General features: G+C 31.0%; 5 protein-coding genes across 11 annotated transcripts; 4 read left to right on the top strand and 1 right to left on the bottom strand.

The window, feature by feature from the left end:
* The first annotated feature begins 771 nt into the window (after positions 1–771).
* Sl (small wing phospholipase C gamma 1) lies at positions 772–9,841 on the top strand. Of its 3 annotated transcripts, none has more exons than XM_083035054.1 (19): positions 772–1,135; positions 1,944–2,142; positions 2,641–2,790; positions 2,896–3,034; positions 3,147–3,309; positions 3,380–3,693; positions 3,756–3,962; positions 4,039–4,459; positions 4,609–4,920; positions 5,063–5,244; positions 5,324–5,501; positions 5,622–5,687; positions 5,810–6,001; positions 6,130–6,339; positions 6,436–6,642; positions 6,723–7,104; positions 7,202–7,341; positions 7,453–7,740; positions 7,857–9,841. In XM_083035054.1, exons 2-18 carry the CDS (start codon positions 1,968–1,970, stop codon positions 7,573–7,575), a joined length of 3,561 nt encoding a protein of 1,186 aa, XP_082891180.1. In that variant the 5' UTR covers positions 772–1,135; positions 1,944–1,967; the 3' UTR covers positions 7,576–7,740; positions 7,857–9,841. The 3 variants fall into 3 exon arrangements, with proteins under 3 accessions (XP_082891180.1, XP_082891178.1, XP_082891179.1); XM_083035052.1 differs by having other exon boundaries at positions 775–1,135; positions 6,130–6,351; XM_083035053.1 differs by lacking the exon at positions 772–1,135 and adding an exon at positions 1,159–1,527 and having other exon boundaries at positions 6,130–6,351.
* On the bottom strand, positions 9,530–11,479 carry Fer2lch (ferritin 2 light chain). Its single transcript, XM_083035055.1, has 4 exons — positions 11,321–11,479; positions 10,576–10,677; positions 10,050–10,327; positions 9,530–9,976 (listed from the first exon to the last, which is right to left on the bottom strand). The coding sequence occupies exons 2-4, from the start codon at positions 10,670–10,672 to the stop codon at positions 9,686–9,688; spliced, it is 666 nt and encodes a 221-aa protein (XP_082891181.1). The 5' UTR covers positions 10,673–10,677; positions 11,321–11,479; the 3' UTR covers positions 9,530–9,685.
* Positions 11,480–11,660: 181 nt separating this feature from the next.
* On the top strand, positions 11,661–16,052 carry Fer1hch (ferritin 1 heavy chain). The gene is made up of 5 exons (XM_083035056.1): positions 11,661–11,974; positions 14,701–14,819; positions 14,924–15,085; positions 15,241–15,453; positions 15,535–16,052. The coding sequence occupies exons 1-5, from the start codon at positions 11,905–11,907 to the stop codon at positions 15,688–15,690; spliced, it is 720 nt and encodes a 239-aa protein (XP_082891182.1). The 5' UTR covers positions 11,661–11,904; the 3' UTR covers positions 15,691–16,052.
* A 693-nt stretch (positions 16,053–16,745) lies between these two features.
* On the top strand, positions 16,746–19,705 carry Lic (dual specificity mitogen-activated protein kinase kinase lic). Its single transcript, XM_083033876.1, has 7 exons — positions 16,746–16,940; positions 17,117–17,287; positions 17,491–17,656; positions 17,754–17,990; positions 18,144–18,323; positions 18,406–18,623; positions 18,866–19,705. The coding sequence occupies exons 2-7, from the start codon at positions 17,223–17,225 to the stop codon at positions 19,008–19,010; spliced, it is 1,011 nt and encodes a 336-aa protein (XP_082890002.1). The 5' UTR covers positions 16,746–16,940; positions 17,117–17,222; the 3' UTR covers positions 19,011–19,705.
* Positions 19,706–20,743: 1,038 nt separating this feature from the next.
* On the top strand, positions 20,744–23,459 carry LOC145934501 (solute carrier family 66 member 3). Of its 5 annotated transcripts, none has more exons than XR_014425043.1 (6): positions 20,744–21,067; positions 21,466–21,657; positions 21,737–21,959; positions 22,041–22,161; positions 22,237–22,432; positions 23,324–23,459. XR_014425043.1 is itself a non-coding variant. In XM_083034969.1 (5 exons), the coding sequence occupies exons 2-5, from the start codon at positions 21,509–21,511 to the stop codon at positions 22,368–22,370; spliced, it is 627 nt and encodes a 208-aa protein (XP_082891095.1). In that variant the 5' UTR covers positions 20,744–21,067; positions 21,475–21,508; the 3' UTR covers positions 22,371–23,065. The 5 variants fall into 5 exon arrangements, 2 of the variants coding, with proteins under 2 accessions (XP_082891095.1, XP_082891094.1); XR_014425042.1 differs by having other exon boundaries at positions 23,267–23,339; XR_014425041.1 differs by lacking the exon at positions 23,324–23,459 and adding an exon at positions 23,208–23,294.
* Positions 23,460–23,505: the final 46 nt, after the last annotated feature.

Genomic DNA, 23,505 nt, shown 5'->3' with positions numbered 1-23,505 from the left:
CACTGATCGTTTGATACGCATATCAAATAGTAAATATAACTATTAAATTCGTTTATTCATTAGCTGATGAGCTCAAATGCACTACTTGATACGAGTATCAAATAATGATGTAAACTAGGCCATAAGTCAAATTCACTGATACCATGCGCTAACAATGCGTTTCGAAATGAACGTAAGCGCTTACGCTTGTTCACGCTTACGCTGCTCTACCTCGCAGGAATAAGCGTTTGTGAGCAGAAGTTATGACGTCACGATGACGTCATTAGTCGATCTGTGAGCGCGCTTACAACTCCAAAGCGAACGATGTGAATAACGCTTAAAAGCGCTTTAAGGCTCCTGGGTGCTCACCGCGGCCATATTGGATTGTGACGTCAGAGGCGAGAAAGCACACGCTGAAAATTCTTAGATGCCATTTTTTAATGAAAAGATATTTCGATTAAACAGCACTTCAGATGGCTTTAGCACACTCTTAAAAACCTCCGAAAACTATCCTTTTCCCTTTATAATCAACCAACATCTGTAAAATGATCGAGATATCAGACTTTGACATGCGGAATGACTGCGCATGTGCAAAGACCAGACGGACTGGGCTTCATAATATTACATTTTACAGCTGTTGATTGATTATAAAGGGGAAAGGATAGTTTGAGGGGTTTTTTAAGAGTGTGTTAAAGCCATCTGAAATGCTGTTTCATCGAAATATTTTTTTATTTCGAAATGGCATCTAAGAAATTTTAGCGTGTGTTTTCTCGCCTCTGACGTCACGATTTCGACATGGTCGGAAAGGAGCCAGGAGCCTTAAGCGTGTAAGCGCCCAAACCGAACGCACCCTAATAATACTCCTCTCCTCTCGCTTCCCCCTTTCATTATTATTAATTCCTCATAAAACATTTTACAAGTCTACAGTCTACAAGTTTCATAAGTCTATGACACAATGCGGCAACTGGCAGTTCAAATCTTCTATATACATATCTATACAGTCCAAGATGCTGAGTGAATACGAAACATAACGTCACCTCGCACCGGAAGTAATCCATGTAAACGCGAGTTGTGCAAACGATACCTACACATGATAAATAAAACGTATTTTTTTATCGCATAATATCATCAATACAGCATATCATTTCGGAGACAGGTATGATATATCTTTAAACATCGCGAGACGTCGTGACGGGGAAGAGGGGTGATAAAAATAATGATGCATTGAAAAAGATGAATGGCACGATGCGTTTTGCGGAATTGAGTTTTGAAACTGGCATTTTTAGAGAGGCAAAGAGTCGCGAAATACATATGATGTCTATGTTATCAGTTATATTTGTAATCATTTCATGTCCCGATTATGTTCTTCCACGGAAAGTAATCTCGAGTTTTCGTGCCATATTCTTTACTAGGTTATGTTTACATTGCAAAGGTTATGAAAAGATATTTTGACTAAGGAAAATATAGTTTCTTTCATACAATTAATGCGAAAATATAGCGAAAAATAATTATAAATCAACTTGAGTTATATGCAGAAATATATATACGGTATAAACATTAAACTAAAATAGTCTTTAATTTCACATACTTTTAAGATGCACAAAGAAAAAAATTTGCAGTAATACAAACACACGATTGAAAAATGATTGTTAACTGTTAACTTTATAAATATTATTTATATACAATATTTTGTACAAATTGTTTGTGCAAAATATTTTACAAGATAAAAATTATTTCTATAACAATCATATTTTCTATGTAACAAAGAGCTTGCCAGCAAGTTCTCAATATTATTTCATTTAGTTTTGTAAATTATATAATGTTATTTTAAAGTATTAAACATTATTTTAAATTATTAAACATTATTTTACACAGTTCTTTACATATTAAGCTTTAATAATAATTAATCTCAAAGCCAAGTAATGTAAAAGTTAAAATTGTTTCAAATTAGATATATTTTGCAGAGTGTAAATATATTAATTACAAAAATGAATGGAATTATACCTGAAATGGAACAAATTATTAGTCAACTGGAGAGAGGTACTGTAGTGACCAAGTTTTTTCCAAGAAAGCGGCCAGAAAAGAAAACTCTTATGATACGAAGAGAAACTAGGCAAATTGTTTGGTCAAGGAGTGCAACATTTAGACCTTTTGATGGTTCAAGTAAGATTCAGCTTATGTCCATAAATCTGTGAATACAAATTTTATGTAATATTTCAGACATATGTACATATATCTTTTGTATACAGTGATATGTCTACAGATATGTAACTACATATTAAAAAATATATATCTGCAGTAAAAATGAGAAAAATATTAACCAAAGATGCATTATAAGTCTAAAATGCGAAGAAAAGACTCTTGCATGTTTTTTTACATATGAATAAATTTAAAAATAAAATTAAACTTATAATATAAGTTATATATAATAAATTTTATCCCAACAATCTTTGAGCTATTAAAATAAGTTTTAAATCATGTTTTAAACATCATGTTTTATATTACATTGAGATCCTTTTTTTTTAATTACATTAATATATACTTTCTTCTATTTTCAATTTTTAACAAGTATATATGCATTATTGATGGATAAGATTTATTAAGGTTGTCATAGATATCCTATATTTGCAGCATATATTAATTTCGGATATTTCTTTGCAGTGGAAATAAGAGAAGTTAAAGAAGTTAGAATAGGTAAACAATCTAAAGACTTTGAAAAATGGCCTGAAGATGCTAAGAGAATTGAGAATTTAAGGTGCTTTGTTGTGTATTATGGATCAGAATTCAGACTGAAAACTCTTTCTATATCTGGTAAATATATAAATCTATTGCTATGTATGTTATAAATATTAATTATTTTTACTACAGACAGGTATTGTATATTATTTAATACTTAAAATATTATATTTATTTCAGCTCTTAGCGAAAAAGAATGTGAACTGTGGATTAAGGGACTGCGTTACTTGGTACAAGACACTATAAATGCACCATATCCTTTACAAGTTGAAAGATGGCTTAGAAAAGAGTTTTATGCAATGGAAAATTCCCGTGAAACGTAAGTATCCTTAATAGATTTTATTTTATATATATATATATGTATAAGAATATCGTTATATGTCTACTATCATCTATATCACTTGATTTTTTTTATTTATGCTGGCTAATAGGGTCACATTGAAGGATGTGAAAGCATTTTTGCCTAGAGTGAATTGCAAAATTGCAACAAATAGATTGAGGGAACTATTTCAAGAAGTGGATACAAGAAATCGAAACGAACTTGGATTTGATGATTTTGTTATCCTATATCACAAATTAATGTTTGATCAGAATGTATGTCTTACTATTTCTGTACATCTGCACAAAAGTATCATTATTTATCTATCATAAATATTTTTTGCAGAATCTTGCAGATTGGCACAAACTGTTGAATTATTCCCAAATTGAACCAACTGTCACACTTCAAGAATTCCAGAACTTTTTAATAACTGAACAGCAAGATAGTTTGGGGAATAATGAATTAGAGATATCTCGTTTTATTAGGGAATATTTACAAGATTCTCAAAGGGACATACAAGAACCATATTTTACTTTCTCAGAATTGATAGATTTCTTATTTTCTAAACAAAATGATATCTGGAATCAAAAATTCAATCAAGTTTCTCAGGATATGACTCGACCTCTTGCACATTATTGGATAGCATCATCGCATAACACGTATGTAATCTTTAAAGAAATGAGATGTTCTTTAATAAAATTCTAACTACATGAATTTACAGATACTTGATGGGAGATCAGATTAGCAGCGAAAGTAGCTGTCAGGCCTATGTGCGTGCGCTAAGAGCAGGGTGCAGATGTATAGAACTTGATTGTTGGGATGGTCCAGATGGAATGCCGTTTATATTCCATGGACATACTCTCACTACTAAAATTAAATTTTTGGATGTTATTAAAACTATTAAGGAGCATGCTTTTGCTACATCTGAGTAAGTCGAGAAAGAAAGAAATTTAAATTAATTTTATATTACTATATTATTCTCTAATAATATATCTTTTATTCAGGTATCCTGTTATTTTATCTATTGAGGATAATTGTACTTTACCGCAACAACGTAAAATGGCAATAACTATGCAAGATGTCTTTGGCGATATGTTGTTAGTTCAACCTGTTGACAAAAATGAAACTTGTCTACCTTCCCTATACGCGTTGCGCAGAAAAATTTTATTAAAACACAAGAAGCTTCCTGACGGGGTCGACGAATCTTCGTTTCTTGTTCGGAATGATGAAAGCAGACAGGAGATGGATCTTAGGAATACTATAAAAAATGGAATACTTTATTTAGAAGATCCTATTGATAGAGAATGGAATTCTCATTTTTTTGTACTGACACAACAGAAGCTATTTTATACGGATACATTTTCAAGAGTACAAGAAACGGAACATGATGACGATGAAGAAAGCAGTATTCGGAGATCGTCAGATGTACGATATATTTATGCATATATAACATGATAAATATGTTTGTTGCAATGATATATGAATTATATATATGCATGATTGATATATGAATTATATATATAGATGATTGAGATATTAAAATAATACTTAATAATATTTAATCTCCAAAAAAGGGCGCGCCGAATGACGAATTGCACTTTGGCGAAAAATGGTTTCATGGAAAATTAGCGAGAGGAAGAGAGGAGGCCGAAGAATTATTACGCCACTATTCCTACCTTGGAGACGGTACATTTCTCGTGCGACAATGTGTTACATTTGTAGGTGACTATTGTTTATCATTTTGGCGTAAAGGAAAAGTGAACCATTGTCGCATTAAGCTGAAACAAGAAATGGGTCAAACACAATATTATCTTATCGATACCAATTGTTTTGATAGCTTATACAGTTTAATTACTCATTACCGTAATCATCCACTTAGAAGCCAAGTAAGTAGATCAAGAAATTGAATATATTATAAAAAGAATTAAAAAGTATTTTAGACTTATTTATAGATTGAAAATAAAAAAAAGTTTTTAAACTAAGATTATAAAAGATTTTTATTTTTCTCTCTTTCTTTCTGATATATAGGAATTTTTAATTACTCTGCAAGATCCGGTGCCACAACCAAACAAACATGAGGAGAAAGAATGGTGGCATCCTGAATGTACTCGAATTGCAGCGGAAGAAATGTTGAAACGTATACCTATGGATGGCGCATTCTTAGTGAGACCTAGTGAAAGAGAAAGTGATTGCTATGCAATTTCATTTAGGTATGTTCTCTTAAGCACCATGTATAACTTGCAACTTGTTATATTAATTTATAATTCTACGTTAATTATACTGTTATAGAGCGGAAAAGAAAATAAAGCACTGTAAAATAAAACTTGAAGGCAGGCTCTATACTACTGGAACTGTACAGTTTGAAAGTTTAGTTGAGTTAATCAATTATTATGAACGACATCCATTGTATAAAAAGATTAAATTGAGCCATCCTATTAATCAAGATATTATTAGAAGAATGGAATTGGTATGTGCAATTAATTTTATAATTTTTTTTTTCTTTTTTTTTTAAGGCATGAGAAATGCGCCCAAGTATTGGAAGTGACATAAAGTGTACTACATCATAATTATTTTTCTTTTTATTTAGGATAATGATGACGGATCTGTTTACGGTATCCCAGGTTATATGGATCCTACAAGCTTTACATCAAAAGTAAGTAATATAAGATTATATCAAAAAATATTGAATTTATATATATACATATTTAGATTTCATAATTATAACTATATATAATTTTAATAAGATAAATTAATGTATTGAATTATTTTTTAAAGGTTACAGTTAAGGCTATTTATGATTATAAAGCTAAAAGAGTAGATGAATTGACATTAGTCAAGCATGCTATAATTACTAATGTCAATGTGCAACGTGGAGGATGGTGGATGGGTGATTACGGTGGTAAAAAACAACATTGGTTTCCTGCTAATTATGTAGAAGAAATCGATGAACAAGAAAATCAGGGAGATGTAAGTCCCAAATTTTATATTTGGTATTGTATATGAATCAGCAAAGGGGCTATAACTGATATAAAATTCACTATATGTATATTATATGTATTCTGTCTACAATACAAGAACATTTTGTATTTTTTTAGTCAGCAGATTCCATGATGCTTGGTAGCTTGCAGAAAGGTTCATTAGATATCATGGGTGCTGTAGTAGAAGTAAGAGTCGGGGAAATATTAGGTTTGGAATGGATTTTAAGGATACAAAATCCTAGTATGTGTTCAGTATTTGAAGTCGCCACACCATCAAAAGATACTGCATTAGAATGGATGTCAAGTATCCAAGAGACTGCACAAAATGCAAGTGTTAGGGTAAATATGTAGTTTATATTGTACAAAATTTATTTATTAATAGATATACATTGACTTTTTTTTTTTTTTTTTTTTTTTTTTTAGGAAAGTCAGCACAAGGAAATGGAGAGAGCATGGAGAATAGCCAAGGAGATGTCTAATCTTATAGTATATTGTAGATCTGTCGCATTTAACATAGAAAGAATAAGAACTAAGGGATTTACGTTCAATGAAATGAGTAGCTTCCCGGAAACAAAGGCTGAAAAATTAATGTGTCAACAAGAGAATAAATTTTTTATAAAATATCATCAGGTATAAATACAAATAGATGAAATATCGAAATACGTAAATGAGAACAGACAATTAGAAAACAAAAAGTATGTTTTTTATAGATTCAATTTAGCAGAGTCTATCCAAAAGGACAACGTATTGATTCATCTAATTATAATCCTGTACCAATGTGGAATGCTGGTTGTCAGATGGTTGCTTTGAATTATCAAACTGGAGACAAATCGATGCAATTAAATCAGGCTAAATTTAAAGAGAATGGCAATTGTGGTTATTTATTGAAACCGGAATTCATGTTTAAACAAGACTTTAATCCATATGATAAAAATACATTGTATGGAGTCGAATCACTTAAAATCAGTTTAAAAATTATTGGAGCTAGACATTTAATGAGATCGGGAAGAGGCACTGCCAGTCCATCTGTCGAAGTCGAAATAATTGGAGCGGATTTTGACTCTGGAACGAAATTAACAACAAAGACAATACGTAAATATATTTTAATCTTGAATTATATATTTATTTAGACGTATGATAATTTTATTAATGTATATGATTACAACAAATATAATTCTTAAACTTACAGCGGATAATGGATTTAATCCAATGTGGAATGAATCGTGTGAATTTGAGATATTCAATCCATATTTTGCTCTTATACGCTTTTTAGTGCAAGATGAAGATATGTTTGGTGATAGTAATTTCATAGGACAAGCTACTTATCCAGTGAGTACTTGATCAATTGTATTAAAAATATTTATGTCTAGTATCAAATAGAATATTCCTACTTATGATCTTTGTCTCAATTCAAAAGAGTTTATATTTCATGTTTCTTAGGTGCGCTGTTTGAGAACGGGATATAGAAGCGTCCCATTAAAAAACATATATAGCGAAGACCTTGAGCTTGCTTCTTTATTAGTACATATTAAAATTGTAACATCGATAAGAAATTCCATTTAAAAGATTGCTATATTGATAACAATTTATATATTAAAATTTAGTCTCTTATTGAGATTTCTTGTTCAATATAGCCACACATAATGCATAAAATAGATTGACGAAAAACAAATCTGCATTATAAAATATTAAATGTACAGATTGATAAAGATACCAAATAGCATATGTGTAAGTATCTATTTATAATAAGTTTCTTATATAATTACATATGAATCAGTTTATTGATCTTCAATTTATATATATGGATTTATAAGTATTATAATATCTATATGCTTATTCCACAGGTAACACAAAAAAATTACCATGAGTGATGTTACAGTATAGTATACAATGACATAAAAATAATGTTAGATCAAACATATCGTTAGAAGACTGTATATATTTATATTGAATTTTAACAAATTTTAGCTATATAGATTATTATAAAAATTATTAAAAATATTTCTACAGAGTATGAAATAAAGAATTGAATATTCTAGCACGTTCTCTCATTGAAAAGAAGAACAGACAAAATAAATGATGAGATAAGGATTAACAAATTTAGCAATTAAAAAATGACTCTAATAAAAAGTAGAAAGACAATATGCGCAAACGTGATTTAGAATAACTAGATTTTATGATTACATATGGACATTACTCTGATTGAACTTTAATGTATTTCATTTTCTTCTCTATACATGGTGGTTTTTAATAATACGTACATATACAGGGTGTCCGGTGGTTCGCGTTTCACCTGTCGTGGGCAGATTCCTGGGATCATTTGGTAAACATATTGATTTATTATGTGGATTTAAATTCTCATATTATGTAGAATGACTGAGCAATCTTTCTTTGTAATAATTAATTTATCAAATTATATTTTATACTAGTATTATTAATATAACTGCTTAATATTGATTGAAAAGAATAGTTGAAAGTTGTGTGTGATGAGAAGAATGTTTTGTTAAATTGAAACAGAGGGGAAATGTAATAATACAGTAATAAGCATATATAAACACAATTATACTTAGTAGTATCATATTGTGGATATACAATAGTAATTGCATTTAACATGAAATGAAATATTATATACTATATATATCAATTCATTTTAGATGTTGATATTGTAGTATGCAATGAATAATAACGAAGAATACATATCGCATATATGTTTGCCTAAAACTATGGCTGTCAGTAAAATTACAGTATAAATTTATTCTCTGATGCAAAACTAATAGATATATTTTACATATCTAATTATGAAGAGATCTACATGCGCAAAACTTTCTAGTCTAAAATACATAGACATCATCAATAACAAAAAAAAATCGTAATACATTCAACACTATTATTATTATGACACAATTTACTTTCCTTACAACTGATAAATAATGCTCAATTAATTCAAATGTCACGTTTTTCAATTATATGTGATAAGTGAATATTTTTAATATCATTTTGTCATAGGCGTCTTTGGCAGGAAATGTCTTCCCCGATAATTATATACATATGTATAAAAAATATACATATATATGTATATCATTTACAATATTTTATATCGATAGTATCTATCAAGTTTCTGTCGCATGCTAGAGGCGCCAATATTGCAATTCTGTTACATGTTTCGAGATTATATTGCATATGTTATATTATTATATCTTAATCATTGAGTGTATTTCAAATTACATATTTGTATAATGTATTTGTATGAATTTGAAGAATGTACGCGTTTGCTGTGCCTGTACTTTGTACTATGTGTGATATGATTAGACATATCTGTTGGAAACACACAAATACATAGGAATTCTATATAATAAATTCTCCTTTGTTACAAATGCGATTAGGCATATCAATCTAAATGGTTTCGTATCGATACTGTATCAGTCGCGCGCAATGTAATTTATGAAAGAGATGGAAGAAAAATATAAATGTAGATATTCTATTCGATATTCTATTATAGCAGCGTGTACACAGAATATAGGAAACAAATTTCTATATGCGTTTATTTCTTGTATTTTACATACAAAAGATCTTTAGCAATGAAAATAAAGATAAAATAATATTAATATGATTCAAACGTAAACATGTATACATATATACGTGTTCTAAATTACATTTGTATAGTTATTTTTGTTTACAAAGCTTTTTTAAGATATTCGTCAAACAAGAATAAGGAAACGGATGGATCGTGGTCCTTTAACAGATTCTTCAAGTCGTTTGAATAACCTGCCAGGTCTCGCACACGCTCGGACAATGATTCCGTGAAGTGTTCCTCGATGTAATGAGCGATATCTGCGTCTCGTTTGGTATGGAGTTGCGCTTGAGCATGGATATTTAACGCTTCACTGGCGAGTTGCTTCTCGGTATCGAGCGCTTTAGCGAGACTGTTCATTTCGGTCAATTCGAAAATTTTACTGTCCTTGGCCTGTAAACAATGATAATATTAATAACATCTTCTCCTATAAGAGCAAGACAAGTTGAGACAAATAGATATTTACAGATTTCTTAAAGTGTGGATACTGATTCAAGTCCATTCTACCGCCACGTTTTGTAATGTATTTGATTAAATCTATTGCGTCTGCCCATGATTGATCTGAAAGTTTACGGTAGAGTCCCTTAAATCCTTCTCTTTGGGCTTCGTAATTGCCGAAATGTGTGGACATCAGCAGAAATTCGAAACTCGTTTCAATATTGGCAGTTGCAAATGCTTGCAGATCAGGCTGATGCTCTACGATAGCTCCATATTGGGCATTACAATTTATTATTTCTCCGTCATCTAAAAGCATTAAAGACAATGCATTCTTCTCTTAAAACTATATACATATAGTCCATCAAATAGTTAAACAGGTCTAATTTTTATTTATATATATAAATGTATATCTCAAAAGTTGTGCATATTCTTAAATTAAAAAGCTACATAAATGATCAAATTTAAATTCAACAAAATGATATAAACACAATAATGTCTTCTTAATATTATTAAATCGTTTTTTTAGAAAAATTTTTAAATAAATATCCACATACTGTTAGGTTGAGTGCCGCACGCTTTCTGGACATCGCTGTAACAGTATTCTGCAGAGGCAGTCAGTAAAACGATAGACAATACTCCGAAGAACAACATCTTTGCTGAAATTTAACGCATTATAAAAATAAAATATGTATATAAAGCTATAAGTACACACATCTATAGAATATTTCGTGTTTCTAATTATAGATTAACTATAAATTAACTTAAATTAGTCATAGATTAAACTAGCTTAAATTAGTTATAGATCAAACTATACATCTTGTATAAATAAATTAGGAACCGATAAAAATTTTCACTTTAAGATTATTATAATTTTTTCTCGCTTTAAATTTATCTCGTTTTATAAAAAGTATTTTCCAATTGTATAAATACGATAACACGAAAATTGAAATAATAAAGAAAAAGTTTCTATTTACGATGAGTCGCTTCGAAGAAGTCGGAACAAAAAAAACAATGAGTCACGATTAAGCTGCATGATGCAAAACAAAGTAGTTCTCGAAGATATCGGTATCGAAATTAGAAGGTCTCGAAGATTGATCGCGAGATAACAATCTTCGGCGCTTGTTGAAGAAGAGCCTAAGTACATGCTTTACGTGCGTGATCGTAGATCGAAAATTTTGTGCGGCGTACATTTAACGAAGTGCGTAGCACTCGCGTAATTCTCGTATACGGAAGCACAAAATTAAAAGAAACGCCCTCGGGCGCAATAAAATATTTTTATTATATCTTATCTATACGTACGTGTGTGTATGTGGAAGAAGATTATCGAAGTTGAATTCTTTCGAATATATATTCGTTGCGATCGACTCCGCAAAATCCAATTGGAAGTAACGTGAATACTCTCGCTTCGACGTTCCCCCAATAATGAACGCTGGCCGCCGCGTAGACGGCTTTTTTCACAGAGTCGTAACACGTCATGGTCAGCTGACAGGGAGGGGGGGAATTGGGCGGCGCGGCGCATGCGCAGTCGCCGCGTGCGCAGTACGTCGGCAGACGAGAGGGCGAGCGGGGGAGAGGAGGGAGAGATTCCAAGGGTCTCTTCTCTCTCCTCTCTCCACCCCGCCTGTGGTTAAAGTACGAATGTCGCGCGTTCTCGAGACAATTGTTGTTAGGTGATCGATGACTGCGTAAGACACGTTTAGTCGCCACACACTCTCTTATCTCGGACGAAGGCACCCTTCTATACCAGTGCGTATAAAGGTTGCTTCTGAACGAGGCGAATCAACGATCCACCGTGCGATCCAACCATCCAGCCAGCTTCTACATCATTTTTTCGCTCTCGCAAAACTACATAACCTGTAACGTTCGATTTCGATAAGAGGACGATGAAGCTGTATTGCGTCTTTCTCGTCGCCCTGGCCTGCGTCAGCGGTACATTCGGAGACGGGCTCAAGTGTAAGTTATTATTTTATTTGTTTCTTGGAATTTTCCGTCCATCGGACAAAGTATTACAAGTATTTATAATCGTCGTATTAATATATATATATATATCGTTTATATCTTTTCTTTTATATATGTGTCTCTCTCTTTCTCTCTCTCTCTCTATTCTTTATTTTTCTCCCCCTCCTTCCTGTAACATGGGTAATTTACAGATACGCGGCATTGTAGAAACGTGGTGTCATGTTCGAGAACATTGATATTCGACGCTATCCTGTATCTCCTTTTATCCGCCTCTCCGATATGGAAAATATGATAATTCGTTTCATCAGCCATCATAATCTTCCGCTCTTCCTAGTCCAACTTCGAGCCCAGGTATCAAAAGAAAATGCTAACGAAATATTTGTATGAAATATCCGTTTTTGCTTCGCGGGAAATAGAATGACTGGGCATAAAGTAAATAGCGACACGTATATAGTTTGTTTTGATTGAACAGCCTCTGTGGATGTTATCCATCAAGCTCATTCAATTGATCAAAATATTGTTATGAATGTTTGTTCTGAATGTTTCATATCAAGACTCTTATTGTCTCTATCTCAGTATTTATATTAGACGTGAAAGCAATCGTATCATTTGTCGTAAATATTTCACACAGATATGAGTTACTACACAGAAAATTAAAATTTGCTTCAAGAACTTGGAATGTATATATTTTTATAATATATACACACGTAAAGATTTCAATCGTGTTAATTTATAGGATTATTTCTATTTTAAAATGATATTATTTGTTAAAATTTGTATTTTTGTATATGCTATAAAATGTTGATATTACAATTTTAGAGAACTTTATCAAATCATATTGATATATTTATGAGTCATGTGTAATCTCATTAGAATAGCACAAATCGACAAAATGTAACTCATAAATTTCAAGGAGAGTCTTTGTCCCTTTCTGATTCATGCATATCAAATAATGTTTGTCATTTTAACAAAGCCTTGCGCAATTGATTAAGCAAATGATGAAATGTCTATGACGCATATTTATCATGAACCAACTGCACGTTAGATTGTGCAATGCTGATCTTGCATTTAAAATTTATCAACTTATTTGTGATGAAAGTATATAAATTTACCTAATTAATGTAGCTTACAATCTTTTTATAACAAATTACAAAATCATGCAAGTATATTTTAATAATGTATAATCTCTCGCAGTTATATCTATTTTCATAATTAGTACCAAGTTAAAACATTTGTTCTTTATGGCGGATATATCCTAAAAGAATTTCCAATTTATTATCATATTTTGTAACTCATATCTGCACAATTTTTATGCACGGATCACACGATTATATCAAGTCTTATTTTTATGACCCGAATCAATATATTTATCGCTTTACGAAATAGAAATGAGGACGAAGCTAGAGTGGTTAGAGAAGAGACCAGTTGCAGGAAATCAACATCGTTGTCGTTATCAGTATATGATAACAAAATGACTATACGGTCACTCAAGTACGCAGTTGCTTGAGCTTTGTTCTCTGGCTTGTATCAATATGTCTATATGATTATTTCAAATATTATATAAAGCTCGATGAATATAATACAAGTCGATACAATTGATTTTATATGAAAATTTATATAAAATAAAAACATCTCATTCTCTTTGTTTCCGTTTTGCAATATATTTGTTTAAACGAAGGATAATCTACTATTTTATATCATATAAGGAGAAAAATAAACAACATTCTTGCTTGTGCTTTTCTTACAGCTAATATAATTTTTACTTTCTATATGTAATATAATCAATTTATATATATAAAATATAAAGTATACTTTATTTGTATCTTACATATAAAATGTAAAGTTCAATTTAAAAATGTCATATCACGGTTCTATCATAGAAAAGATCTTTCTTTACAGTAATCATGACAAATATCAATTATATAATTAATACTTATCATACATGTACGATATATCAGCAAATGAAATCTCTTCATCACCAATCTCATCAAAAGCTTGTATGAAGATAATTTTGTATGAAGATAATTTTTAATGAAAAGTTGTATAACATGTACATCATACATTTACATTAGTATACAACCCTTTTTTCATTTATACAATTTATTAACTTAGATCTAATAAATTCTTTATGATTAATAATCCTTCTAATTTTTTTATACATTCTATAACACGGTCATATATATAAAAAAATATTTAATTGTAATACATTTATTTATACATATAACTATAATATCTCAAATCAATTTTATACCATGTAAAATACATTTTATATGTTAAACAATATTATTAACAATTAATTTTCTTAAATATCTATTAAAATTTAGATATTATAATGTAAGCATTAATAATAATCAATGACTCAAATTTACATTTTATAAATACATTTATACATATAGTTATAAATAAAACTAAAAATCTTGTGATAAAAATTTTTACTTTTATAATAACAAGTTTGTTTTTTATCTTAATTAAATAAAACTTTATCAGCAGGAAAAGATGTTATCAGGATTATATATGACTGATCAGTTATGGACATATAAAATATTTTTTGATAACATATTGATAAAATAATAAATAATGTTTTTTTTTATTTATTAAAGATGGATTATTACACACATGTTATAATGGAAACTTTAACATAATTAATTATAATTATAAACTCTTTTATTTGTATAATAATTATAATAATTAAACAAAATTTTTATTTTATTCTTTTTTAGGTACACTTATACCTGCCAAAATAGACACATTATGGATAGATATAGTTGATCCATGCACAAAAGCCATGGAGTCTCAAGTCAAAATCGAAATCGAAGCTTCCATGAAATATTTAGCAATGGTACATAAATTCTAATTTATTTTAATCCAACATACAATTGCTATAATTTATTAAATTAATAATAAACAATTTACGTTGCATGTACATGTAATATCTTCTTATAGGGCGCTCACTTTACACGCGATACTATAAATCGTCCAGGCTTCAGCAAGTACTTTTTTGAAAGCGCAAGTGAAGAGAGGGAGCATGCAATAAAGATCATGGAATATTTGCTAATGCGTGGGCAACTTACAAATGACGTTAGCAAACTTCTCAAGTTTCCTTTGGTGAGTATTCTCTTTTGCGAGCATTACACAAGTGTTTTAAGACGATTAAATGTAAATTATAAAGAAATAGATTTTAAATAATAGATTTTAAATAATATAGATTTAAAATTATATAATAAGATTTTATAAATAATGATTTTCTTTGTTTTATACAGAATAGCAACACCACACACCAAGAGTGGAGAAGTGGAGTGGAAGCTCTCAATGATGCTTTGAAACTGGAAACTCAAGTAACGAGAAACATTCGCGACATAATCATTACTTGCGAAACTCCAACAACTCCAACTCCAACAACTGCAGTTCCAACAACTGCAGCTCCAACAAAGATAACAAAGACAACAAAGACAACACCTTTCAATGATTATCACGTGAGTATTGTGATCGAAGCAGAAAGATTGACTTTGTATAGAAAAAAATATTTGTTGTTAATCCATAATTTTTTTTTACAGTTGGTAGACTACCTCATCACCGATTTCTTAGAAGAACAATATAAGGGACAACGCGAACTCGCCGGTAAAATCTCAACTCTGGATAAAATGATGCAAATGCATGGACAATTGGGAGAATTCTTATTTGATAAAAAGATGTTACATGGTGAAATCTAAATTTTGATGATAGCTCGGAATACTTTTTTCTATAAATAGATGTTTATAAAAAGTCGTGATGTGTGTGGCCATATTTAGAATATTAATATTTGCTATTAATCAAAAAAAAAAACACAAAATGCTATTAATACATTCTCTTTCTCTCTTCCTCTTTAACGTTAAATTTATATAATGGCATTATGCACATTTATATATATTTTGTTATGAAATGTGAATATAATAATTTTTATCTTGTATATTTTTCTAAATATGGCCTGTAATATTATACTATAAGAGTATGTAGACCAGATGTTTAAAATATTTGTTATAATTCGTAATAAATATTATCCTTGATAAATAAACATTTTAAAATGTTCCCATTATCGGTGATAATTTACTTATAATACCGCATTACAATATATTTGTATTACAACAAATTGAAAATAACTGAAATTGATATATTTAAAAAAATAATTGCGATAATTGCTTAATTGTAATAAGATACATGATTCATGAAAGAGTTATATATTATTTGTAATTAGAATTAGCATTGACAAACAAAAAAATGGACTTCAAATAATTAGAATTTTGTTATTTGTATCAATTTGTTATTTAAATATTGAAAAAAAGGGGGATTACTTATAAGTATTAAATTTTATTATACTCTATTTTTTATTTTACTTATTTTTCGTTTTCTATCCCATATAATAAAAGATTAGCAAATGAATGAACATATTGATTGGTTGCTGTGGCAGGGACTTGCTTATTACATCACGAGAATGCTCGACTATGATTGGTCGATTGCCTTTGAAATCTTTCGTTCTGATTGGTCAATCAAAAATTGATCGACTCACCAATACAACTTGGAAAAATTCCTCTATACACATAAAACAGTACTAGTTACATTTTTAAAAAGTCATCTAGAATTATCGAATCGCGCATAATTATAAGAAATCAAAGTATTTTTAATTTTTAATTTAATTTTTTCACGCTTTTTACATTTGTCCTATCTTTTCAAGATTATTTATATCCCTCGTAGGATCTTTACGTACGAAAAATGCTAATTATCGCAGACGTTTGCGCGTCTTTGAAATTCAACGGAACTGCCGTGGCAAAACTGCGCGAATTTTCGCGCGACCAACTTCAGGCGGTGTAGTTTAAGTTTGTTGAAAACTTCATATATGGGCAAGCGCGGAGTGCGGAGAGGCGAAAGGAATACGGATATTTCTCGCGCGGTGATTCCGTCGAAGCAGCGTGATGTTTTTCACAGAGTACGTGAGCCTAACGTAGCGATACCGTCTCCTGGCGGCGACGCGGACCATGTTTCGACGTCGTACGCCGACTCCTCCGCGGAATAACCTAAACGTCGCGCGTAACGTCCGCCTCCCGGACGAGAGCACCGACCGATCCGCAGTTCAATTTTAACGTTTTTCCCTTATCTTTTTAGATCGCGTATGCGCTGCGCCCTTCAACGGCCATGAATTCTTTTTGACTTTCCTCTGGAGCACTGCCAATTTCGCGCGGACCCCTTTCATCGATCGCAGCTCGACACCATGGCTCTACGTCGTGGAAAACGCAATCTGAAGCTGCAGGTCTCCGACGAAGCGCCCGTACCAGTGTACGTAAAACTGGCGATGGTTTGCTTCTGTTTTGAAGAGCAGCGATATAGTGTTACTTTGTGTATTATATCTATATGAACCTTTAGTACTTTTGTTGTGATATTTTAAAAGTTAAAAAGATGCAAATGTACGAGAAGCAACGTTCACATGTTATACATATAATGTATTCTCTATTCATATTTTTGTGAACTTGTTTCTTTAGGACACCACCAAGGAATTTAGACAAACGGACTACTATTACAATAGACGAAAAAACGTTTGTTGTAGAAGCTGATGATTTAGAAACTCTTTGCGTCCTTGGTCGTGGAGCATACGGAATTGTTGATAAAATGCGACACAAACAGAGTGGTACAATTATGGCTGTCAAGGTAATATTATAATAGCTGCATTTTTTTAAACTTGTATCTTTATGTATAAAACAACATGATTGTTAAAAAAAAATGTACAACTGACATTTCTTTACAGAGAATAACTGCGACTGTTAATACACAAGAACAAAAACGCCTACTTATGGATTTAGACATTTCCATGCGTAGCTCAGCGTGTTCCTACACAGTACAATTTTATGGAGCCTTATTCCGAGAGGGAGATGTATGGATATGCATGGAAGTGATGGATATGAGTCTTGACAAATTTTATACAAAAGTATATAAACACGGTCGTGCCATTCCTGAAGATATTTTAGGAAAAGTGGCTTTTGCGGTACATATACTAATCATTTAAGCATTCAATTATGTTACAGAATAAGGTGGTTTCTTTTTTCTTTTACTCTCTTCTACATTGTTTTAATTTCTGTTTATTCGAAACTTTTTACAACTGTACAAAAAATATATATTCTTGTATTAATACTTGCAGGTAGTAAGCGCCTTACATTATCTCTACTCACAATTACGGGTAATTCATAGAGATGTTAAGCCTAGCAATATTCTAATTAATCGGAAGGGTGAGGTAAAAATTTGCGATTTTGGTATATCTGGTTACCTTGTGGACTCGGTTGCCAAGACCATTGATGCTGGATGCAAACCGTACATGGCTGTACGTAGCTGTAGAATCTTACTCTTGGAAAGATTGTATCAGTGTTCTCTCAATATATTGTCCACCATTATCTTTTTTGTAGCCAGAAAGGATAGACCCGTCGGGTAACCCGTCGCAGTACGATATCAGATCGGATGTCTGGTCATTGGGGATTTCTCTCGTCGAATTGGCCACTGGTAAATTTCCATACGAGTCATGGGGTACGCCGTTCGAACAACTGAAACAAGTGGTAAAGGATGAAGCTCCAAAATTACCTGCTGGCAAATTCTCTCCTTCGTTCGAGGAATTTATCAATAAGTGGTATGATATATTTCCCAAAATAAATTCTTTATCTCTGAAAGAATCTTTTTCTCTTTTACAGAGATGTTATTCCCTTCTGGAGAATGTTTTAATTTTTTTGTAATCTATTTCATTAAAATGCAGAAAAAACTATATATATACATACTTCTCTTAAACAGTTTTGATAGCACACAAGATGGCGTACATATATTTCTTTTAAGCAATATACAGATATTTTCATGTATAATTCTATCTGTTTTCAGTCTAATGAAGAATTACACTGCCCGTCCAAATTACAGTCAATTGTTAGAACTCGACTTTATTGTAGAACATGCTCAGAAGGACACAAATGTGACGGAATTTGTCGGGGAGATTTTAGACTTACCGGAAAATGAGCAGCCGGTATAGTGCATACATTACTTTGACATAGCTTGCAATATAATTTGACTTGCAGTTTATATTTTTGCAAGACAGTCACTTAATGGCATTCTCCATATGTAATTTATATTATCGATCATTGTATGATCCATTATGTAACGAGATGTAATTGGCACTCGAATGATTATTTCTTTATTTATCATGGTTCTCATAATAATTTTTATTAATTGTCTATTATAGCATCTAAAAGTTTGGCTTGAAGATAATTGTGTCTATTCTGATTCTAATCTTATTATTGAAGTGATTCATATAATATATAATATACAGATGTTTTTTATATCATAGAGAGTAATATAAGTTAGCATTCGTGGCATTGTGGTAATATCATAAAGAAATAATAATATTGATACACATCTTTAGAAACGCTTAGATTAGAAAAGACCAGTATATTACAACATTGAAAATTGTACATAATAATCAAATAATCCATGATCAAAATTTAATTTATTTTTTTATTTAAAACTGCTCCACACATTCATTAGTGATGAATTGTAAAGAGGATTACATTACATTACATGTAATTATATTTACATAGTCATAGAAATTGAATTTTGTGACATGGATGTTGTATACACAGCATAAAATTAATATTATGTAGTGAGAGTCTCTTGTGTTGAACTCTCTTTGAGATGTTTTTTTTCTATATATGATCTATAGCATCATAATGTAATAAAAATTAATCTGGAATAAACAATCGTTTTTAAATGATGAAAATATTAAGTATAAAAAAATTTAATCTTTCTAAAGTCAATTCAAAAATTAAAGAAACTTGCAATTTCACAAAATAAATTCTTCATCCTCTCTGAAAGAATCTTTCTTTTACAGAGATTTATTTCCTTCTAAAGTATATTTTATTTTTTTGTAATCTATTTTATTAAAATGCAGAAAAAGCTATTTGTGGAAAATAAAAGCTAGAAATGTTTTCACATATATGTTACATATACTCTCTCAAACAGTTTCGCAGAATCGATTGTTTTTCAGACTAATAACTATTTATAATTATCTTCAAAAGGAAATGCATTAACGTAAATTATTGAAACTGTCGTATGCTACGTAGTGCATTTCAAATAGACATATTATAATATATATCTATTTGAAATGCACTACGTAGCCATACGACATATATATATATAACAGTTTTAATAATTTACATCTATTATATATTTATATATAATAAATTTATATATATATTTATATATATATATATTATATATATTATTTTATTTTTTTTATATATAAATTTATATTTATATCTAATAAATTGTAATTTGATATATATTTATATATATATATATATATATAAAATTAATAAATCTAAATCTGAGAGTAATTTAAAAAATAATAATTTGGATATATAAAATATCCAAATTGTATTTTTTAAACTAGAAACTCAGATTTAGATTGATCAATTTTGCACGTTATTAATGTACTTATAATGACGATAAAATCATTGTACTGATCGATTTCTTTTATTGGCAGCGTAATATAATTAAAATTCTATATTTCTACCGCAATATCAAATTTTGCGCGCGTTGGTACAATAGATAAAACTTTTAGCACTCAATCGGTATTCATGATGGATTGTCGGTAATATAGTAATTTGTAATATTAATATACCGCGCGAGCAACTGTATATCTAATCAAGCTTTCTTGTTTATAAGTGCAACGCGAGAGGGAGAAAGGGATACTGTACACACACAGTACACACACAGTAAACATAAAAATAAAATATAATCATAGAGCGAGGAGGTGGTAGTGAAGAAGTGTCTGCGGTGCAACGTGAGGACGACCTTGATGACTCGCTATACGGGAATCCGCGACGCCGTGGAAGACTCTGACAGCTCGCACCGATTCGCTCGGCGATGCTTCACATCGTACTTCCTTGATTGTACAAGTGGCTGAGTAGGAGATATGACAAGCTTTCACCGTATTCGCGAATAGACAGATATCAAACATCGCGACGAGCTTTTATACCCTGCGTGCGCACGCGCACTTGCGGCTCGCAGTAAATCGCGGAAATAAAAAAGGTAATGTATGACATAAAAATGTGATCCTTGTATCAACATTTGTTTCGATATCATTGAAAAGAGTATGCGCAATTATCTACGATTATTGCGACGAAATATTAATATCGGCGTAAGATATGTTTTGTAATTCATGTCTTGTGCGATCTATTTTTGTAACTCGCTCTCTTTTGACATGAATTGTGATTCTTGTAATATAAATTGGCTGACGAGTGACAAGATTGTACGGATTCTTTTATATGTTTTTATAAAACTAAAAGGCCTAAATGTGCGTTCCATCGCGCAGACAATTGCCGCGGCTTATATTTATACAAAGAGATTAGATAATATAAAATTGTGATCCGCCGATCGCATATATAAGAATTAATCCAGCCGAAATTATCATAGTTTAATTTCTAAAGTTTTTGTAGTAATAAAGAAAACGCGAGGAAAAAAACTGCGAAGATGACATTGTTGCAACAATTTGCGGACTTGTTAAGCCTGATAACGATAGGCATGTGTTTCGTACTGAAAGTTCCGCAGATATTAAAATTGGTTTCCGTGAAATCAGCTGATGAAATGTCTACGCTAGGATTATTCTTAGAATTGACGAGGTAATTTTTTTTTCCCAACAATTACACAAAAATCTCTTTTAAATAATAAATCATTATTATAAATGTTATTTTTTTTTAGTTACACCGTAATGACTAGTTACAATTACACGAATGGATATTCGGTGCTATCATACCTAGAGTACCCGATAATATTAACGCAGGAATATATACTGATATTCCTTGTGCTGAAATATTTGAACAGGATCAACATTTGGTCCTTTTTATGCGCCGTTATATACTTTGCGCTGAGCGCTTGTTTGCTGTTGGAAATTGTTCCGAAAATCGTACTTACACTTCTAGCGGTTAGTATTACGACGCTAAATATTTTAAACTTGTTCTAAAAATTATCTTTCGAAAAAAAATTTGCATTTTACTTTTTTCAGCCTATGTGTACTCCAATCTCCGCTTCCAGTAAAATCGTTCAATTATTGGCTATACTTCGCGCTAAAAATGCAGAGTCGGTGTCGCCCCTCACCTGGTTCATATCCGCTTTCACGAACTTGAGTAAGTTTCCAGTTTTGTGCGCGTAGGATAATTTGTGGAAATAAATCAAATATACTTATATGTTGTATATTTTAGCGAGGGTCTTCACGATATGGATGGACTCGGCCGACGTACTGCTATTGGGGAACTTTATCATCTCGGTGTTGTTGAGCTCCAGCATCATGTTCTCCGCCCTTTACTACAGAAGTCATCCGTTGAAGCGAGATTAAACGAACGTTTAATTAATCTAGTCGCAAGCATTATTCCGTGAGAAATAATGACAATTCACATGGTGTGTATATTTGTTGAAAATGATGACGATAAAATAGGATATATACATAAATCCTATATATATATCCTATTTTATTCCTGATAAAAAATAGAAATTATTTTTTCTTCTACATATGTCGGTTTATCTCTTTTGCCCTTATTTTGCAACATTCTAAACAGAGAGGAATTAAAAAAATACAAAATATTCATAATAGAGCTAATATAACAAAAAGTTTTATTATTAATATATATTGATTATATATTTGAGAACCTATTATTTTAAAGAATATTATGAATATTACATGTTTATGACAGATACAATTTAAAAATTAAATACCAAAATAGTAAAGTATATTTTCTATTCAAATGTTGATTGATTCCGTTTTTATGAATCGTTTTGAGTTGCAAGATAATGCCGAAAAGAAAAAATTATAAACAAGATTGTATTCTGTATAAGAGAGTATATGCGTGCCTGATGCCATGTGGTCTCGATCTGCATGGATTATCCTTCTAAATCAGTGATCTTCAAAGTTCCGCTGCGTCCTATAATCGCGTATTCCATAATTTTATCCGTGCGAGAAAATAAAAGTAAATTTTGTTATAAGGAAACATTTATTACGTTCTTGGAAAATTTCTAATTAGATTATGCATAAATCATGTACGAATTTCTATAATTTCTATAATTTTGATATCTTTCAAGAATATGTAGAAATATTTAAAAGCATGATGTAAGACAAATTTAAATTTCTTCTACTTCTACTATTTTTCTTATTTTTATATTACTTTTGTTACTTTAGAACTAACTATAAAGTGAAAATTCGACAATAACAATTTTTTGAGGCTCAATTATAAGTAGTTCGAAGTATCTGAACTTGCTTCGAACTTTCAACGGGTCCCGAACTTCGACTTGAAGACCACTGATCTCTTCCACCCCCACCGAGCTCTCCTCATCCGGCGAGTCGACGGCACTGGATAAACTCCGGTTTGGTCCGGACAGTCGACATCAAGGAGGCGCGCAAGCATCATAGTCTCTCTCGCAAGGGACAGGAGAGAGAGACAGAGAGAGAAAGAGAGTGTGGCTGTGAGTGTGTGGAG

This window comes from Prenolepis imparis, unplaced genomic scaffold (genome assembly GCF_030444845.1).
Source record: "Prenolepis imparis isolate NDT839.2.m4 unplaced genomic scaffold, iyPreImpa1.0 SCAF_3, whole genome shotgun sequence".
NCBI lineage: Eukaryota > Metazoa > Arthropoda > Insecta > Hymenoptera > Formicidae > Prenolepis > Prenolepis imparis.
This window is presented reverse-complemented; position numbering and strand designations above follow the sequence as displayed.

Coding starts and splice junctions, on each gene's coding strand:
- Sl (XM_083035052.1), top strand. CDS start 1,968: ATGAATGGAATTATACCTGAAATGGAACAAATTATTAGTCAACTGGAG. Junction 3,035..3,146: donor ATGGAAAATTCCCGTGAAAC/GTAAGTATCCTT, acceptor GCTGGCTAATAG/GGTCACATTGAAGGATGTGA. Junction 3,310..3,379: donor AATTAATGTTTGATCAGAAT/GTATGTCTTACT, acceptor TATTTTTTGCAG/AATCTTGCAGATTGGCACAA.
- Fer2lch (XM_083035055.1), bottom strand. CDS start 10,672: ATGTTGTTCTTCGGAGTATTGTCTATCGTTTTACTGACTGCCTCTGCA. Junction 10,328..10,575: donor GTGCGGCACTCAACCTAACA/GTATGTGGATAT, acceptor TAATGCTTTTAG/ATGACGGAGAAATAATAAAT. Junction 9,977..10,049: donor ATCCACACTTTAAGAAATCT/GTAAATATCTAT, acceptor CATTGTTTACAG/GCCAAGGACAGTAAAATTTT.
- Fer1hch (XM_083035056.1), top strand. CDS start 11,905: ATGAAGCTGTATTGCGTCTTTCTCGTCGCCCTGGCCTGCGTCAGCGGT. Junction 11,975..14,700: donor ATTCGGAGACGGGCTCAAGT/GTAAGTTATTAT, acceptor ATTCTTTTTTAG/GTACACTTATACCTGCCAAA. Junction 15,454..15,534: donor CACCTTTCAATGATTATCAC/GTGAGTATTGTG, acceptor TTTTTTTTACAG/TTGGTAGACTACCTCATCAC.
- Lic (XM_083033876.1), top strand. CDS start 17,223: ATGGCTCTACGTCGTGGAAAACGCAATCTGAAGCTGCAGGTCTCCGAC. Junction 17,657..17,753: donor GTACAATTATGGCTGTCAAG/GTAATATTATAA, acceptor ATTTCTTTACAG/AGAATAACTGCGACTGTTAA. Junction 17,991..18,143: donor TAGGAAAAGTGGCTTTTGCG/GTACATATACTA, acceptor TAATACTTGCAG/GTAGTAAGCGCCTTACATTA.
- LOC145934501 (XM_083034969.1), top strand. CDS start 21,509: ATGACATTGTTGCAACAATTTGCGGACTTGTTAAGCCTGATAACGATA. Junction 21,658..21,736: donor TTATTCTTAGAATTGACGAG/GTAATTTTTTTT, acceptor ATTTTTTTTTAG/TTACACCGTAATGACTAGTT. Junction 22,162..22,236: donor ATCCGCTTTCACGAACTTGA/GTAAGTTTCCAG, acceptor TGTATATTTTAG/CGAGGGTCTTCACGATATGG.